At 34.8% G+C, this 16,957-nt stretch overlaps 4 protein-coding genes and 1 pseudogene across 8 annotated transcripts; 3 read left to right on the forward strand and 2 right to left on the reverse strand.

Moving 5' to 3' along the window:
* Positions 1-1,523: 1,523 nt before the first annotated feature.
* LOC21398993 (monothiol glutaredoxin-S10) lies at positions 1,524-3,886 on the forward strand. Of its 2 annotated transcripts, none has more exons than XM_010093544.2 (5): positions 1,524-1,932; positions 2,067-2,140; positions 2,867-2,941; positions 3,405-3,431; positions 3,661-3,886. In XM_010093544.2, the coding sequence occupies exons 1-5, from the start codon at positions 1,652-1,654 to the stop codon at positions 3,732-3,734; spliced, it is 531 nt and encodes a 176-aa protein (XP_010091846.1). In that variant the 5' UTR covers positions 1,524-1,651; the 3' UTR covers positions 3,735-3,886. The 2 variants fall into 2 exon arrangements, with proteins under 2 accessions (XP_010091846.1, XP_024018419.1); XM_024162651.1 differs by having other exon boundaries at positions 3,375-3,431; positions 3,661-3,674.
* Positions 3,887-4,091: 205 nt separating this feature from the next.
* On the reverse strand, positions 4,092-5,401 carry LOC21398994 (glutathione transferase GST 23). The gene is made up of 2 exons (XM_010093545.2): positions 5,093-5,401; positions 4,092-4,473 (listed from the first exon to the last, which is right to left on the reverse strand). The coding sequence occupies exons 1-2, from the start codon at positions 5,399-5,401 to the stop codon at positions 4,114-4,116; spliced, it is 669 nt and encodes a 222-aa protein (XP_010091847.1). The 3' UTR covers positions 4,092-4,113.
* Positions 5,402-6,217: 816 nt separating this feature from the next.
* On the forward strand, positions 6,218-7,356 carry LOC21398996 (annotated as a pseudogene).
* Positions 7,357-9,494: 2,138 nt separating this feature from the next.
* LOC21398997 (protein LOW PSII ACCUMULATION 1, chloroplastic) lies at positions 9,495-12,440 on the forward strand. 4 transcript variants are annotated; one of them, XM_010093548.2, is made up of 5 exons: positions 9,495-9,813; positions 10,397-10,966; positions 11,056-11,106; positions 11,247-11,419; positions 12,168-12,440. In XM_010093548.2, exons 1-4 carry the CDS (start codon positions 9,548-9,550, stop codon positions 11,386-11,388), a joined length of 1,029 nt encoding a protein of 342 aa, XP_010091850.1. In that variant the 5' UTR covers positions 9,495-9,547; the 3' UTR covers positions 11,389-11,419; positions 12,168-12,440. The 4 variants fall into 4 exon arrangements, with proteins under 4 accessions (XP_010091850.1, XP_024018389.1, XP_024018388.1 ...); XM_024162621.1 differs by lacking the exon at positions 12,168-12,440 and adding an exon at positions 11,641-12,131; XM_024162620.1 differs by lacking the exon at positions 12,168-12,440 and adding an exon at positions 11,652-12,131.
* A 259-nt stretch (positions 12,441-12,699) lies between these two features.
* On the reverse strand, positions 12,700-14,681 carry LOC21398998 (photosystem I reaction center subunit IV, chloroplastic). The gene is made up of 3 exons (XM_010093549.2): positions 14,258-14,681; positions 13,252-13,317; positions 12,700-12,969 (listed from the first exon to the last, which is right to left on the reverse strand). Exons 1-3 carry the CDS (start codon positions 14,522-14,524, stop codon positions 12,865-12,867), a joined length of 438 nt encoding a protein of 145 aa, XP_010091851.1. The 5' UTR covers positions 14,525-14,681; the 3' UTR covers positions 12,700-12,864.
* Between the last annotated feature and the right edge of the window lie 2,276 nt (positions 14,682-16,957).

Here is a 16,957-nt window from a genome sequence, read left to right on the forward strand (position 1 = left end):
AGAAAGAAAAATGAAAACGATTTCAAAACGGCGTTTGGCACAATTAAAGACAAAAAACGGAAATGAAAATGATTTTTAAGTTTAGTATAAAATATGAGAGAAATGAAAAACGACTTTTAGTCGTTTTTCATTTTTTGTTTTTGTCTTCTCCTCTCTTGAGTAGAGAGAGAAATAGAGAGACATTAATGGGTTTTTATACTGAAAATAATCTCTTGATAAAACTATTAAATGTATTTTTAAAAATGATTTTTGTTTAATCGACAAAGCCGCAAAGGTGTTTTTAGTTTTTCATTTTATTTAAATCACCTTTTTTTAAACATCATTTCTTATTATTCAATATTTAATCAAAATTTAATAACTTTAGTTAATTTTTAATAGCATTGTCACGTCAACAAACTGTTAGGATCATAAACAGAATTGGATGTAGAGGCATTTAAAACAATTTCCTATAAATTGAGATGTTTTGAACGGCTTTAAACGATCAAGGGCATTTTAAAATCAAGTATATTGTTCGGGTGCATTTATTAAATTAATCTTTAAATTTTAATGAGGGGAAATACTTTTGCAATTTGGCTGGGGTAAAAAAAAAAAAAAACAAATAAATCCATGAAACAACAATAAATCTTTTAAACGACAATTTCTGTGGAAGGACTGCATATGTTAAAAACGACGATATGAAAACATAAACACTCAACAGAAAAGTTTGCGATAAACGGAAAAGTAAACGACAAAATCTAAAAAAAAAAAAACTACTAGGTATATACCAACATCAAAATGAAAACGACATAATTAATGGAAAACGACAACAAATCTTATAAACGAAATTTCCTGTAAACAACGATTGTATCGAATCCACGATGTGAGAGAAAAGAAACGGAAAAATTAGAGGAGAAGAAACGAAACAATCTAAAGACCAGAACAACATATGTATCAGACGAAATACTGCAGACGACAACATACTTGAAAATAAGAAAATTCGTACGAAACGACAACACATCTTGTAAACGTCAATTTGTAATCATTAAAACGCCCAATAAATTTTAAAACTCGACCTTATAAACGACAACAGTACGGCATTTTCTTTTAAAAGTGACACGTTGCCCCTTACAAGAGACAAAGGGACAAACAACAGAAATGATTGCATCTCACCAGACGATTTTGTTTTCAACGAACGACAGCCACACATAAATAACAATATACAACAAATGCGATGGAAACGGCAATAAATGACAAAAAACGACTACTGTTATATTAAAACGAGTTAACGACAGTATAATTAAGTGTTATTAGTGTTATTGTGCGCTTTTATTTTTTTTTTATTAATTAAATGATAATTATTTATTTTTTAGTTGTGTGACATTATTTCTTATTTTGTCTCGGTAATTGTTTATTTTTAATAGAGTAAATTAAATAATATTTTTTTACCGTTATTTTCTGATACTTTTCCTTTTATTTTATTTTTGCGGAAATGTAATCAGTTAAATACCAAATGGACAACCAAAAAAAAAGGGAAAAAAGAAAAACAAGCGAAGAGAAGAGACGAGAGAACCCTGGAATAGAAGGCAAAAGCTAAAAGAACGTCGAAAAAGCTCCAAGAAAGCAGTGCAATAGCCACACCAAAAAAGGCAACCAAGAAACCGAGTCTGCATCAATGGTGGTCTCATCCAATTTCACCTCAATCTCTCTGAGCTCTCCTCGCATTCTCTCTTCCGTCGTTAAGTCTTCCGTCTGCGCAATTCCTCTGAACAACGGTTTCAGCCCAAGAAACATCAGTTCAAGCGCGACAAGCTTCTTCGGCGTCCATGGCTCGAGAAGATGCAGACCCATCTCGGTCCAAGCCATGTCTTCCTCGTTCGGGTCTCGGCTCGAGGAGACCGTGAAGAAGACTGTCACTGAGAACCCAGTTGTCGTTTACTCCAAAACTTGGTGTTCGTAAGTCAAATTCATTATAATTCTTTGGTTTCTTTCGAAATGATTGGTTTCAATTTAAAGATTGTGTTTGGAATTTCTTTTCCCTCTGGAATCTGATAATGGGGGTTTTGTTTTGTTTTTTTTGGATGTTGAAGCTATTCATCTGAGGTGAAATCGCTGTTCAAGAAACTTGGCGTGGAACCATTGGTCATTGAATTGGACGAGATGGGTGCGTATTCTTTTATTCTTACTCGCTTTATTTAGTCAAAATATTTTCTGTGTATGATTCGGACTAGAAATTACGAGCTGGGATTTCTAGTTCCTTCTTTTTAAGTATTATTTTGCTATTTTTCGGTCCGATGCAATACGTTTATCGACTTAGTGCAAGTCCTCATATGTTGTTCTATCTTAGTACTCTCTTGGTAACCGCTAAATAATCTAGGAGTACTAATGTAGAAAAAAAAATGAAGGAACAACATGACAAGCACCCATCAAATTTTAGTACTCTCTTGCGTTAAGCGTTGTTTTAGAGTTGGTTTACATTTAGCTCTTATTACCATAGTGCAGTAAGTCATCAATGATAGCGGCCTTATATGCTCCTGAGTTACATATCAGGACATAAAAAAATATTGACAAACAAATATTGATGTAGATTGATACTTGAAGTTAGGGACATTATATCTAGGAAGTTAGCCATTTTTAATCAGGTATCGCAAAATATCTGTCCCTTGAGGGAGATTCATATAGGCTTCTTCGAACTTTCTTTCCTTCTGTGCGTCATTCGGTTCTTTATTGATCTTACTTATTTTTGTAAATAGTATTCAGAGTTTTTTACTTTTTCTTCCAATTTGCTCTCATAACTAATGGTTACTAAATATTAAAAGGCAGTACTTTCTTCTCTTCTCTCTCATCATCTTTGTTCTTAAACTTGCTTCAAAAACTTTGTTTCCTTTAGGCGCCCAAGGGCCACAGGTACAGAAATTGCTGGAGAGGCTTACGGGACAACACACTGTACCAAATGTTTTTGTCGGTAAGTGATTTTGAATGCTTGATATTACCTGAAAACACCTAAAATGTACTTTGCTGAGAAGAGGTGGACTACACTCCCTTTCCCCCTCATAGTTGCTACGTGGCAGATTGTTCATCTATTACTAGCTTTTTTTCGTGTCATTTTATTCCCCCAAATGCGGGAAGACTCCTATCTTCAATATCATGATATTAGTCTATATAGGATTTTTTATTGTAACTCGAAACTCTGGAAATTCTGGTTGTGTGCTTGAACTTTTTTGGCTATCATTTTTGTAAAGCTAGCCTCTCAAGTTTAATTCTTTGTTCAAAGTCATTGCCAACATAAAGTGAATTTTTGAAAGAGATGCTTGAGCATTCAAAATTTATGATACAAGAATCTCGATTGCTTGATGCTGTAATTATTTCATTTGATTCTGTGTTTAATGAGACTGAAGGCGCAATCTTTTGTTCCAATTTATGAGCAGGGGGCAACCACATTGGCGGGTGTTCAGGTACACCCTTCTTTCTCTACTAGTTCTATAAGAATGCTGATCTTTTTGCCATAAATTGCCAAAGATGGGATTATTATTTACAAAACTTTCAATTTTCTTATGCAAGATTTGTGATAATCCCGTATCTCTATCCACTATGGATGACTCGTGCACTTAACTGAAAAGATGAAGAGGAATAAGTTACTGAAATGAGTTCTACATCTTCTGTTTGCTTCTTCTTTTGATGCAGAGACTGTGAAGCTGCACCACAAAGGAGAACTTGAACCTCTGCTGGCAGAAGCTACCAAAAATGCACAGAGCTAGTTTGCTGATACGTCTTCCTTTGACGAACCTGATATTGTTACAACCTTAAGTTTGACTTCAAACTTGCTCATATGCATGTTTACCGTTGTCAGATATAAATGTACTGAATGAACCTTATTAGTTAATTCATTCATAACAATCTAATTCCAAAAGGCAAAACCACACAATGCTGTATTTGTTCCTCTCTTTTGCAGGAGATTTTGAGTATGTGAATCTAACAGAATAGTTATTGTCACTGTGAGAAAAGAGAACAGCAAACAGAAAGGGGCAGTAAAAAATAGATCATTATAGTTATGAAACAACAGTATCCCCTTATCTTTCATGAACTTAACTGAAAATAAAATAAAAGTATCCCTCCAAAGTCAAAGGAGTTATTTCTTCACACTGTTGCTTGAGCAATAAACTTCTCTCTTAGGCCTTTAAAATAGACCAATAACTTATCACCATCAGGAAGATTCTCCTTGATAACTGGGACATCTCTAAAATTCTTGATCCACGCCTCTAAGAGAGGAAATCTATTAGGCTCTAACAGCTTCACACCAACTGCTTCTTCCATGTACTCAAGCCAGCCTGCAATCCATCCAAATGTCAAGTCTGTCATTCCAACTTTGTCACCCCCAAAGAATTTCTTCTCTCCCAGCCCTCGTTCTTCTATTGTTTTCAACATCTCCTTGGCTTCTTTTGTTGCCTCTTCTTGTTCTTCTCCAACTGCTTGAAAGAATGCAAAAAAAGTGGGGTTCTGCAGAAAACAATATGCAAGTTACAGTAAGTGAGTGAGAGGGAGAGAGATACTGTAGAACTTGTAATTCTCAAATCTTTCTTGTTTAGAGTATAATTTTTAGTTTTGCTTTGCGGTTAAACTCAATTTTAGTCCTTGAACTGTCGACTAAATCTATTTTGGTCCCTAACTTTTAAAATATCGAGTGTAAAGTCCTTGATCTATCAAATTGTTTCAAATTTGTCATTTCATCCAGACTGTTAGAACCTCAATGAAAAAAATACATGACTTCCTTCTTAGAAGTCATGCCTTAACATCAAAAATAGATTCTCATTGAACTACACATGGTCCTCATGTGCCTTTTCTTATCAAGGTTTTTATCAGCTGGATAGATAAAAGGACTAATTTAGAAAAAAAATTGATAATTTAGGATTTATCATGAGACATTTTAAAGGTCAAAGGACCAAACTAGAAATTGCCCTACAGTTCGAGGAGTAAAAATGATATTAACTCTTTGCTTTTCTAATATCTACTTGCTTCTCTGCTTAAGTGATCAAGAAGTGGGGGTTATGTTCTGAACAACCTCATTTATTTAGTCTTCACATATCCACTATCTCTGAAATAACAATATGCAAATTACCTCGTCCTCTCCAAACTTTGTCCAAAACCTAGCCGTAGCCCTCTCATAAGGATCACTAGGGAGAAGAGGATTCTGTGGCCAAACCTCTTCAATGTACTCAAGAATAACAGTGGACTCTGCAATTGGTTTTCCGCCATGAATGAGCACCGGGATCTTCCTGTGAACTGGGTTATGCCGTAAGAGAAGATCACTCTTGTTGAACAGATCCTCTTCTACATACTCATATTCAATGCCCTTTAGCTTTAGAGCCCATATAATTCTATAACAAAAGGTGCTTGGCCAAGCTCCTAATAGCTTCACTTCTTTCATTGTTCAGCCGTACTTTCTTCCTCCTAAACTGGTTTGGAGGGAAGTGTTTTTTTTTTTTTTTTTTTTTTTTTTTTTTTTTTTTTTTTTTTTTTTTTTTATAGTTGATTTTTAGAAGATTTTTATTTGAAAGGTAAGAGAAGTGCCAATTACTAATATATTTTATCTTTACAGTAACTAAGCATGGTCAAAGACGCAAATTATTGGAAGATCAACCTTATATCCTATAAATTCGAATATTAATATATGAAGCACCTCTTGGTAGTTGGTATGTAGCTTTCTTAATAGCCAGCCAGGATGCAATGGAAAAATAAAACTGAATAGGCTTCTGTTGCTATAGGTTTTTTAGAGTTAAACATAGTTAACGGTTGGAGGTGATCGCTACTCTTTTGGAGATTCAGGGACTAAATTGCAAAAGCAAAAAGATAGGAGATGAAAGTGGCAAACAACAAGAAGCTCATGGGTCACGATTGCATATCTCAGCATCTTCACAGTTATTTTGACAGTAACGAGGAATCTTGTTATCTTGTGGCCAAAGTAGTTTTGACTTTTGAAACGTCATGCAGCTAGATTGGTCAAAGAAGCTCAACGTAAATGGAACTTCCTTTTTAATTTTCAAGAAGCAGAGAATTCAACTACGTGTTAGAATACTCCTATTTAAATGGAATCACCAGAGTTGGAAAGAAAACATCAAAACTCAAATTCCCATTTCAAAAAAAAAAAAAGAAGGAAGAAGTGAAGCTGTTGGGAGCTTGACCGAGCCCTTATGCGTACAGAGTGATATGGGCTCTGGAACTGAAGGGTGTCAAGAACGAATACATGGAAGAGGACTTGGCCAACAAGAGCGATCAACTTTTGAAGTACAACCCAATTCATAAAAAGATTCCGGTGCTTGTTCACAACGGAAAACCCATTTCAGAGTCGCTTGTTATCATGGAATACATCGACGAGATATGACCCCACAATCCTTTGCTTCCAAATGACCCTCACCACAGAGCCGTCGCTCGCTTCTGGACCAAATATATGGATCAAATTTTGTGAATAATATTTTTCGTTCTTGAAAGTGGACTAAACGACAATGCTTTTATATTTAAAAAAAAAAAGAAATTGGACTAAACGACGTGCATTTACTTAATACTTTTTTCTTGTCATTTAATTCCTTAAACGGGGCATTGTTTTTTCGCTTTTAAAGTCAAAAACAACCATTCTAGCCACACAAAAAGAGAGACAGAGAGACAGAGAGAGTCAAAAAACGACCTGTCGTCTTTTGTGCGTTTATCTTTAATGTCGTTCGAAGCAGACAAACGTCATGTCGCTTTCACATAATGTTTTTGGTCGTTTATTTTCTCAAATACACCTATTGTTTCTCACCTACCGAGTCCAGAAAAGGGTGTCACTGCCTAACGTTTGTCACCGTTTTATTCACGTAAACTACATGTCGTTTATAGTAAACTTACTGTCGTTTACGTCAAAAGACTAGTACATGAGAGCTTTTGCAAGTTTACCGATAAAAACAGGGAAAGTTCATCAATTATATGTGCTTGCTTTGTTAGTTTAACGGAAGACAATCTATGGGGAAATTGCAGGAAATGGAATGTAGCGCATTTTTTTTGTAGCAGTTGGAGAAGATGAAATGGAGAAGGCAGCCAAAGATGTAAGAGATGCCCTGGGAGTAGTGTTAGAAGAGCAAGCGCTTAACGGAGAAAAGAAGTTCTTTGGAGGGGACGAGATTGGGTTGGCTGACTTAGCCGTTGGAGTAATAGCCACGACGTTTGGAGTGATTACAGAAGCGGTTGGCGTTAAAGTTCTTGAAGAGAATGACGTCCCTCGCATTCATAACTGGATTACGAATTTCAAGAATCACCCAGCTATCAAGAAACAACCTTCCTGATCCTGATGAAATGCTGCTTTATTACAAGAAGAAGAGGGAAATGCTCGTTGCCTCCAACACAGCATAATTAGTTCACGTTCATTTCACGGATTCGAGTTTTGTTGCAGTGAAAATCTTTTAAAAACAATTACAAAATAAAAAGTTCTCACGTAAAATCACATCTCAACTCGAATCAGAAAATTAACAGGCCGCCCTTATTGATGTTTTGCAAATGTTTATTTCTGTTGTAGGTGTTCTTTATTTTATGTTTTTTACAGACCAGCAGTAATTTTTACATGCATTTTTCGGTTCTTATATTATTCTGATGTGATTTAACAAAATAATTATGTAACGTCTCGCTTCCTCATAAGTTTGAAGGACCCAAATATCATTTTAAAGAGATGTTTTTAAACAAACGGGCCCTTTAATTTTATCCTCCTTTTTCTTTTCTTTGCCACGCATTCGGAGCCATCTGGAGTTTAAAAAAAAAAAAAAAGAGGGAGCCGAATATCTTTATTGTTATTTTTTTTATCCCCAACATATAATCCTCATTATTTACAATGGATACAATTATTATTTAAATGGTAAAAATCACTAAGTATGAATTATTTGATGTGAAATTAAATTTCAAGAACGCGGGTATTCAAAACATCCAAAATATATAGTATAGGTTTTTTTTTTTTATAAACTTGGAATGCATGATATGAAATAGAAAATGCTCATTTAATGAACTCATTACCACATTATCTACTATCCAAAATTTGCTAAGTAATTTGAAATCTATGACCTCATAAAATTATTCTTTTTATTTTATACGTTGCTTATCTTTTAAACTCTTCTGTCGTTTACTGCTATAACCCCAATTTATCTTTTATATTGTTTAAATTAGAAAAAAATGACATGTTCTTTGTTTTAGTAAGCGACTCTATACCTTAAATTTTGCTATTTTCTCATGACACGTCGTTAAAACAAATTTATTGTATACTTTTTAGGGAAAGTTGTACTGTATTCATCGAATTATCGGTATAGTATCTCCACATTTAAATAATACCAAATTAATACCCTGCATAAAATAAGTTATGGTACCAAATTGATACCTTGTATTTCCTAAATTTATTCCAACATTAAAACAAACATACTATAATATGACACAATTTAACGAATCATTGAATATGAGTTTTTAATAACAAATTAAATTATTGTATTACAATGCACCATAACAAACAAATTATACGTACATATATATAGGATTTTTAATCCATATTAAGGTCCTAACCCAACTTAACTTGTGGATCATTGATGTTTGGTAGAGGGATTCGTTCCCTGATTCGAATCATGATTCGTGGTTCGCTACAGTATTTTCTCTCACAAAAAATTCACGTAAATCGAAAATAGTTCGAATCACATGGTTTGAATCCTCTAACCAAACGTTAGGTTGGCATTCACAAACATTCACAAACTCGGGAACACCCCCTAGAATTTTGTTGGGTTGTTCTTTTGCATTTTTGAGTTATGGTGACTTGAGTGATGATCTTTGAGTTGAGTTTGAGTTATAACTTGAGTTGAAGTTGTAACTTGAGTTGAAATTATAACTTGAGTTTGTGTTTGAATGTGCACATTTGAGTTATAATTTGAATTGAGAATCCTTTTGAGTTTATGTTTGGGTGGGTCAAAACTTAAATTTTTATTTAGATAGTATTTTAATAAAAACTCAATAGTGATGAACAATTTTAACAGGATAAATGGGTGGAGTTTTATTCCATTTTTCGTTATGAATGCATAGAAAGAAAAATCATCTCAATCAGAATTAAAACGAAAAAGTTATGACATTTTTAAGAATGGAAAAAATATTACTGTTCATTAACTTGAGTTCAAGTTTATAAACTCGAGTTGAAGAGAAAATTTGAACTCGAATTTAACCTAAAATTTGAGTTTAAACTCGAATTTAAACTCAAATTTTATAAAAAAAATATGAATTTAAATAAAATTATAATTCGAGTTTAAATTCTGAATTTTATTTAAAATGAACAACTTCGTACTTTTGGGGAAAATGGAGGTAAAATAAAATAAAATAAAAGTGCAATTCTTGTTACGACATGGCGTTTACGAGGTGGCAAGTAGCAAACGTGGGAGTTCTATGACCATCCAAACATATGGGAGCTCCCGAGTCCGTTTGGGGGCATAACTGTCAATAACAATAATAATAATAATAGTGGAGCTAAAAGAAGCCACAAATACCGGAGAAGTATCTCTCTCTAGCTGTAGCAGCGGTGGCGGCCATGTCTTCGTCTGCAGCAACTACAGCTGCTCTCTTTAACGTTGTCGGAGTGGGACCCCCTTCTTCTTCTTCTTCTTCTTCGACTACTACTACTCACAGCAGTTTCAGACGCTGTTTCCATTTTCACAATCCAAGACCCGGCAAGTTATTATGGCTCTTTCCTTCCATTAATATTGCAACTCTTCACAATCGGAGAGCTTCTTCTTCCTCTATTACCTGCTCTGCCACTGATAAGCCATCCTCTTCCTCTTCATCTTCAGAAATTAGGTCCTCTATTTCTCTCTCTATCTCTATAACTACTTACAATTTCATAAGGAGCCACAGATAGTCATGCTATTACTCTTTTTCCTACTGTTTTATAAGGTCTAAAGTAAATCCTGACCTGGGGATGGTTTTACATTTAGATGGTAAATTGGAATGCTGAAACAATCATTGTCATAATTGATACACATAATAATTATGTTATGAAGTAGCTGTTGACATGGTTCTAATTACAGTCAATGTTCATGAAGTACTTCTCAAAAAGTAAAGTAAATACGTCTCGTTTAATTCATCGATTCGAGTTTTTAATTTGAGTTGAAATATAATTTTACGTTGGAATTTTTAATTGTAGTAAAAATTAGATGTGACTTGTGAGAATTTTTAACTGTAATAAAATTATAATTGAAAATTTGAATCGGTGAAATAAAAGAGGTTATAAGTAATTAAAATGGGGTTGTTTTTGCCTTCTGTAATTACTAATCTTTCTCTCTACTTCGGATTGTTTTCAAATGCATGCTTTTTGCTAGAAGTTCATGTTTTGCAAGTGAAATAATATCCATGTAAATCACAATCCTGCACTGCTCATCAGCTCTACTGCCAAGATAAGGAGTGAAGTTCTTTCCCCATTTCGCACCGTCCGGATGTTCTTTTACCTTGCTTTTGTCGCGAGTGGCTCGCTTGGAGGACTAATTGCGGCGACACAGTTGATTGGCGCCCTGGCAAACTCATCGAGGTCGTCTGAAGTCCCCGAAATCTTGAAGAGTCTCGCAATAGATGTTGGGGCAGCGTCACTATTTGCCTTCGTGTATTCCAGAGAAAACAATGCCAAGCAAGCACAGTTAGCCAAACTCTCGAGAGAGGAAAGCCTTTCAAATCTCAAGCTCCGAGTGGACGAAAAGAGAGTGATTCCCGTGAGCTCATTGAGAGGGATTGCTCGCGTTGTCATCTGCGCCGGCCCCACTTCTTTCATCTCCGAGTCGTTCAAACAAAGCCAGCCTTTTACTGAAAGGCTTTTGGAACGTGGAGTGCTTGTAGTGCCCTTTGCCACGGACGGGAATTTGCCGAGTTTTGAGTTTGAAGAAAGTGATGAAACTGGGAATAGTCCCAAAAGAAAGAGGCTGTGGCAGCTCAGTCCTGTTTATGTTGCTGAATGGTCCAAGTAAGCTAAATCATAACCATGTTCTGGAAAATACTCAATTTCATTAGTCTACTCCTCTCATTTTTCTTTTTGGTCTCATGTTTAATTAGATGGTTGGAAGAGCAAAAGAAGTTGGCCGGCGTCTCCCCTGAGTCCCCGGTGTAAGCGTTTCTTTTCATGCATGAAAACTAGATTCATCATTTATCTTGAAATTAAGACAAAGCAATGATCTTACTTCTATGAAACTCATAGAATTTTAACACTTTTCTTTCTTAATGATTTTTTTTTTCCTGTCCTGCAGGTATTTATCTCTAAGAATGGACGGTCGAGTTCGTGGGAGCGGAGTTGGTTACCCCCCTTGGAACGCTTTTGTTGCGCAGTTACCCCCGGTGAAGGGAATGTGGTCTGGTCTTCTTGATGGAATGGATGGAAGAGTTCTTTGAATAAAGTATGTCAATTTCGGTGTCTATTAAGGTTAGTTCCCTTTGGTTTCTCATTGCATTTTATTATGAGCTGTTACAAAAACACTGAAATTGGGACTAGTAAGGCTACTTAACGTAATTTTGATTTTGTTCCAGTAAAACAAATGTAACATTTGGAACAAACCACAAGTATTTGAGATAAAAGGGGAAAAAAATCTCATATAATAGAAAATTATATTGTTCTATTATCTTTCATAGTCTCATTTTGTTCAGATAATTGACAGTGTGTTCAAGCAGAAGTTTTAGTTCTCATACATCTTCATTTCATGCATTGTACTCGGCAAATTGGTCAGTACATTATACGCCATGAGGTGGCTACAAACAAAGGCATCAATCAAAGTTTAGGAATTAAACGCCATTATGCAGAAAGGAGTTCTCGAGTCTTGCCCGTCTTTGTACTTAATTTGCGAGTCTTGGCGCTTAATCTGATTCTCGTCCCTGACTCTTTCGTGCTTTTCACTGCTGAAGCCACATAGACTCTGCCTGCAATATTGTGCAGGTTTATTAGGAGATCATTTAGTGAATCTTTGTACTGCTCCTATGATTCAATTTATCAGTCACTTCATTTTGTGCAACAACAATACATGCAAACATGACTGCATTGCATTGTTTTGAGTTACACTCGATCTAGAAGGATGTATAGTTATTTCTACAGTCTGCGATTAGAGTATATGTAGATTTGCGCATTCTTTTGGCATCTTTCGTTAATTGCAGACATATTTTGTGTACTATAATATCAGGCAAAAGAAACCTTGTGAGCTTTAGAGATTTTCTGGGGAATACACAACCCGGCCCCCTCTCGGGAAACGGGGGTGGGAGTCGAACAAGCACCCGCCCCGCCCTTTCTTCTTCAGTCATGCAGGCAAAATCAGTTTTGGCAGTAGAACTGAAGCAGTTCGGAAGTTTATTGATTACGTCACGACATTCACAATGAACTGCTAAGTAAGCGGAAAAAAAAAAGTTGAATTATTGGCAAATTCTATGTATATAAACATTGTTTTCCTGAGTTAAGAGCCCGTTTGTATTATAAACTCAAACTCAAATCATTAATTCTATTAAAGTGTTTTCTTCTTACAAAAAATTTGAATTTTAAACGTCACAATTAAGAATTATAGTTTGAATATACCTTTACTCAAACCGGTCTTAAATGTATGCGATCGATGGGTTAACTTGTTTTGGAAAGAATTATGGATTACAATAGTTGCCATGTCTGCCAAAATTGTTGGTTCCACTTGAACCAATAATAAGGTTATGCTATATACGAGTATCATATATTCATGAGTTGGATTTTTAAGCAATACTCTCATTAACTTGGAAGAAAGGAAGAAAGGAGCAACGGAATCAAAGTATGATACACATTCATGGCAAGAACAAGATAAGAGACTGGAATATAGTAAGAGAACTGAGGATTACAATTTACATTCCCAAATGAAAAACTCATTTAACTTCCACGATCTCGTCCAATGCATAGTTATTCGTAGATACACTGGCGTAGTTAACCTTGCTGAATCGAACCACAACTGGATAACGGCTCTTTGGGTCCTGTTTAGCAAACACAGAAGAAGAAAAAAACGAAAACTTTTACAATCTTTTCCTTTAGGTTTTTTATTAACAACAGAGTTGTTAATATAGTTTTAAACTGTCAGATTCTGTCATACGGCTAGCAATATGACAGTTTAACAACGGAACTTCATAAAAATCCCACAGTTCATAACTCTGACTATCAGTACGTTTTTTCTTTTCTTTTCTCTTCTTTTCTTTTACACTACCAAAAAAATTCTCCTTATTTTTTTCCCCCTTTCCCATTAAGAGAGAGAAACAAACCTGGTCAACAGCTACAACAGATCCAACGTCCTTGTACCAGTAGGACTCCCTTCTGAGAATCCTAACCTGCAGAGTAAAAGCATATATATACGTCAATTAAATTAGCCCTATTATGTTCATCGCCAATTAAATTATGATTAAGGTTTGTTGTTGTTGTATGTTGATCGCCAAAAAAATAAAAAAATAAAAAAAACTTTGTGAAAGATTATAATCTGCCATTGCTTTTTTTACATGGGATTCTTGTTGGCAATATAACAGTCATTATAAAGGACGTTAAAACTAACTCTGCAGAGTTGGGATTCAATGAATTGAATCTCAACTCTCACTCACTTAGCTAGTATCAGACAGACCAAAACTACAATATAATGGGAATATTTGCGTTTAGTTTATGGATTAGAATCATGTGATTAAAATTATTTTTGATTTACGTGTATTTTTTGTGAGAGAAAACACTGTAGTGAACCATGAACTATGATTCAAATCATAATTTGAATCCTCTAACCAAACATCCCCTTAGATGACGTTTGGTTGATAAATTCATATTTATTTTCGATTTACGTGTATTTTTTTGAGAAAAAATATTATACCGAGTCACGAACCATCTTCCAAATCATAACACGGATCCTTAAACTAAACACACTTAATATCATGACACGAATCCTTAAACCAAACACACTTAATATGATCTTTATGTTACCAATAAAAGTCTTTTCAATATTTATACTACTTAAAATCATGTTAAAAAGAAGAAAAAAAAGATAAAAAAATCACCTAGATGCAAAATGAATACATAAGTAAACGACCCCTTTGTGTGTGTGTGTGTGGGTTAATTAGGCCAATACAATTTTTAGAGAATTGGTATTAAATATGTTACTTTTTAGAGAGATTTGAGCATAATTTACAAGCATGTCTATATACATGTTACCAAAAACATGAAGTATTATTAAAAAAAATAATAATAATAATAATAATAGTGAATCAGGAATTAGCTAGATATAAGAAAAACCTTGGTGCCTCTCTTGGGTCCAATTGGCTCAGGCTTGGGCTTGGGAGCTTCACCTTCCGGAGCGGGCTTCGTGGCAGCCGGCGGCGCCGCCCCTTCCTCGGCGGCTCTCACGACAAGCCTTGAAACCGAACTGCTTCTGCCGTTGTTGCCGTTGTTCTTTAAATGGAAAAACGACACGCTGTTTCTGCTCGAAACGGCGGCGCCCGTTGTGGTCGCCACACTTGGTGTTAGCACGAACCCTGAGGCAGCTGACGCCATGCTAGCCATTGCCTAATCTTTTTTTTTTTTCCTCTGTATTTCTCTTGTGCCTCAGATTTCTCTCCTCCTTTTTCCAATAGATGTAAAGTGTGGGAAAAAATTAATATCGAAGACAGGACAAAGAAAGAAGATCGAATGGTTTCAAACCAACTGAAATTTTGTGGGGTTTTGGGAAGAATTATCTGATCTTGTAAAGTGTTGTGAATCGTTTCCTCCACTAGGGTGCTGCCACCTATGTCACCATATCCAGTTTCTTTGGATAATGTGATTACAACTCATACTTTTTTTTAACTCCTGACTATTTTTTCTTTTCCTTTTTTTTCCTTTTCTTTTTTGAGCTACAATTTCTTTTCTTTTTTTTTTTCGTTTTAATTTTCCTCTTGCCTTTTTCTGTTGTGTGTGCAATAAAATTAGTTACCATATGAGGTCTTTAAATTGAGGACCACATGATGATCAAATCAAAATATAAATAGGAATAATGACAAAAATCTCACTTCGAATAGTGTGTTTCACTTTATATTTTTAAAAATTTTGTTCATATTTTTACGTTTATTTATAGTATTAAAATTATCCTTTTGTTTTACAAATTGTTGACAACCTCCTACATGGGTTGAAAGGTTTTTAACCCAGTTGCTAACACGCGCAATATTCTTGGAAATATAAAGTAAAGGGCCATATTTCAATAAAAAAACATGTTAGATCCTAAAAAAAAAATGTTAGGAAAATTGTAGTTTATAGTCTAGTTTTGCATCCTTACGTGAGTATTGCTTATTTACTACAACTGTTAAGAAATAACATTTTCAGTTTTAACATAAGATGTTTGGGTAACAAAAGAGTTTATAACTAAGAACCTAATGAATGTTATGTAAGTAAATAAATTAGTAAATATCAATTAAAAAAACGCATATAATTCGGTGTTCATGGAAGTAAATTGTTATTATGGATTTATCAAATTTGATCAGGAGACAAATCCAAAATTCTTAGATTTTTTAAATTTGATTACAAGGTAAATCCGGTAAGTCATCAGATTACTAAATTTAGTAGATTTATTAATTTTAATATAAATCTAATAAATTCTGAATTTACTTCTATTTTCTAACTTATCAAAAAAAATCTGCCATTTGTTTTTATGACCTATAGTAAGCTATTTCCTCCTTCTCCTCTCAATATTATCAAATTGAAAAAAAAAACAACAACAACAACAACAACAAAAACAAAACAAAAAAAACAACCTATAAACTCCAAAGATTGGGTTGGGCCTAGGATTCGTTTGGGCTATCAATTTGGGTATTCTAGTGAAGAAACGACAACAAGTCTCAATACGTGTTAGCTGTCGTTGGACATTTTCGCGCCTAAAATCTCTCTCTCCGTTCTTCAACTTCAACGACTGCTCAGCTCTCTTCCTTTCTCAGCAAGCATGATACAAAGAGTTTCAAATTCCTCAAACCCCTAAGCTGATCTAGGTTCTTTTTCTTTTTTCTTTTCGCTTTTCTGAAAAATCAAAGCACGGCGAGGGCAACAATGAAGAGAAGGAGTTACGAACCTAATACCAAAGCTCTGCTGCGGATTCCAACTTCGTCTCGATCAGGTTTTCATGGAGTTTAGGGCTAAAGATTCTGAATTCTAGAATTAGTTTTGCGAATTATTTGTTTCTACTAATCATTTGAATTGGCAACTGGAGTATGCATCAATTAGGGTTTTTTACTAACCTAATTATTGAATTTTTCCTCTTTTCCCATTTTCACATCAGATACGAGCCGCGGGAAAAGAGTGAAAGTTGTTGATATCGGTGTTGATAATCCTTTGAATTTTAAATTCGATGCTTCTTCCATACCCGTGGGAGCGAAGAAGACATTAAAATGTGAGTTTTGTATTGATCTCTTCTTCTTCTTCTTCTTCGATTTACAAAAGTTTTCGTATTTTCACTTTTTTTTTTTTTGGTGTTAACAAGAATCATCACTAATTGCAAAGATTGATGGTCTGATATAAAATTTTTTGAGCAGCTGATGATGCGAAGACTTCTGAATACGCCTTCTTCAAGAAATTGAAGAAAGACGCAGGTCAAAAATTTGCTTCTCATGTAGTGCATGGTGAGCCAAATCGATCCGATGAGTTGGGGGTGAGGGACACTTCCAGAGCCAGAGGTAACTTGTTTAAGAACTCCTAATTAATTTGAATTTTTTATATTTTTAAGTTTCCATGATGCGATTAAATTTGCTTGATGAGTTTGTGACTAATTGTATCCTATGCAGAAAATAACAACTTTGTCAATAACGATGGCCATAAGAATGTCAGATCCTCATTGCTGGTTGAAAATGCTACGCCTGTTAAGTTCATCTCGTTTAATTCACCTCTTGCAAGCGCTAGTGAAACAAGAAAGTCAAGTATGTTTTTGGGCTTTCGTTTTTCTCTTATCATTTTCAATTCAATCTGCTTAAAATT

The sequence above is a fragment of the Morus notabilis genome, unplaced genomic scaffold (genome assembly GCF_000414095.1).
Source record: "Morus notabilis unplaced genomic scaffold, ASM41409v2 Scaffold602, whole genome shotgun sequence".
Lineage (NCBI taxonomy): Eukaryota > Viridiplantae > Streptophyta > Magnoliopsida > Rosales > Moraceae > Morus > Morus notabilis.

What these genes read in the sequence shown, in the direction of transcription:
- LOC21398993 (XM_010093544.2), top strand. Translation starts at nt 1,652, where the DNA reads ATGGTGGTCTCATCCAATTTCACCTCAATCTCTCTGAGCTCTCCTCGC. An exon ending in TACTCCAAAACTTGGTGTTC is followed by an intron (nt 1,933 to 2,066) that starts GTAAGTCAAATT and finishes TGGATGTTGAAG; the next exon opens with CTATTCATCTGAGGTGAAAT. An exon ending in TGTACCAAATGTTTTTGTCG is followed by an intron (nt 2,942 to 3,404) that starts GTAAGTGATTTT and finishes ATTTATGAGCAG; the next exon opens with GGGGCAACCACATTGGCGGG.
- LOC21398994 (XM_010093545.2), bottom strand. Translation starts at nt 5,401, where the DNA reads ATGAAAGAAGTGAAGCTATTAGGAGCTTGGCCAAGCACCTTTTGTTAT. An exon ending in CAAAGTTTGGAGAGGACGAG is followed by an intron (nt 4,474 to 5,092) that starts GTAATTTGCATA and finishes TGTTTTCTGCAG; the next exon opens with AACCCCACTTTTTTTGCATT.
- LOC21398997 (XM_010093548.2), top strand. Translation starts at nt 9,548, where the DNA reads ATGTCTTCGTCTGCAGCAACTACAGCTGCTCTCTTTAACGTTGTCGGA. An exon ending in TATGTTGCTGAATGGTCCAA is followed by an intron (nt 10,967 to 11,055) that starts GTAAGCTAAATC and finishes ATGTTTAATTAG; the next exon opens with ATGGTTGGAAGAGCAAAAGA. An exon ending in GTCTCCCCTGAGTCCCCGGT is followed by an intron (nt 11,107 to 11,246) that starts GTAAGCGTTTCT and finishes CCTGTCCTGCAG; the next exon opens with GTATTTATCTCTAAGAATGG.
- LOC21398998 (XM_010093549.2), bottom strand. Translation starts at nt 14,524, where the DNA reads ATGGCTAGCATGGCGTCAGCTGCCTCAGGGTTCGTGCTAACACCAAGT. An exon ending in GACCCAAGAGAGGCACCAAG is followed by an intron (nt 13,318 to 14,257) that starts GTTTTTCTTATA and finishes TTTACTCTGCAG; the next exon opens with GTTAGGATTCTCAGAAGGGA. An exon ending in CTGTTGTAGCTGTTGACCAG is followed by an intron (nt 12,970 to 13,251) that starts GTTTGTTTCTCT and finishes TTTGCTAAACAG; the next exon opens with GACCCAAAGAGCCGTTATCC.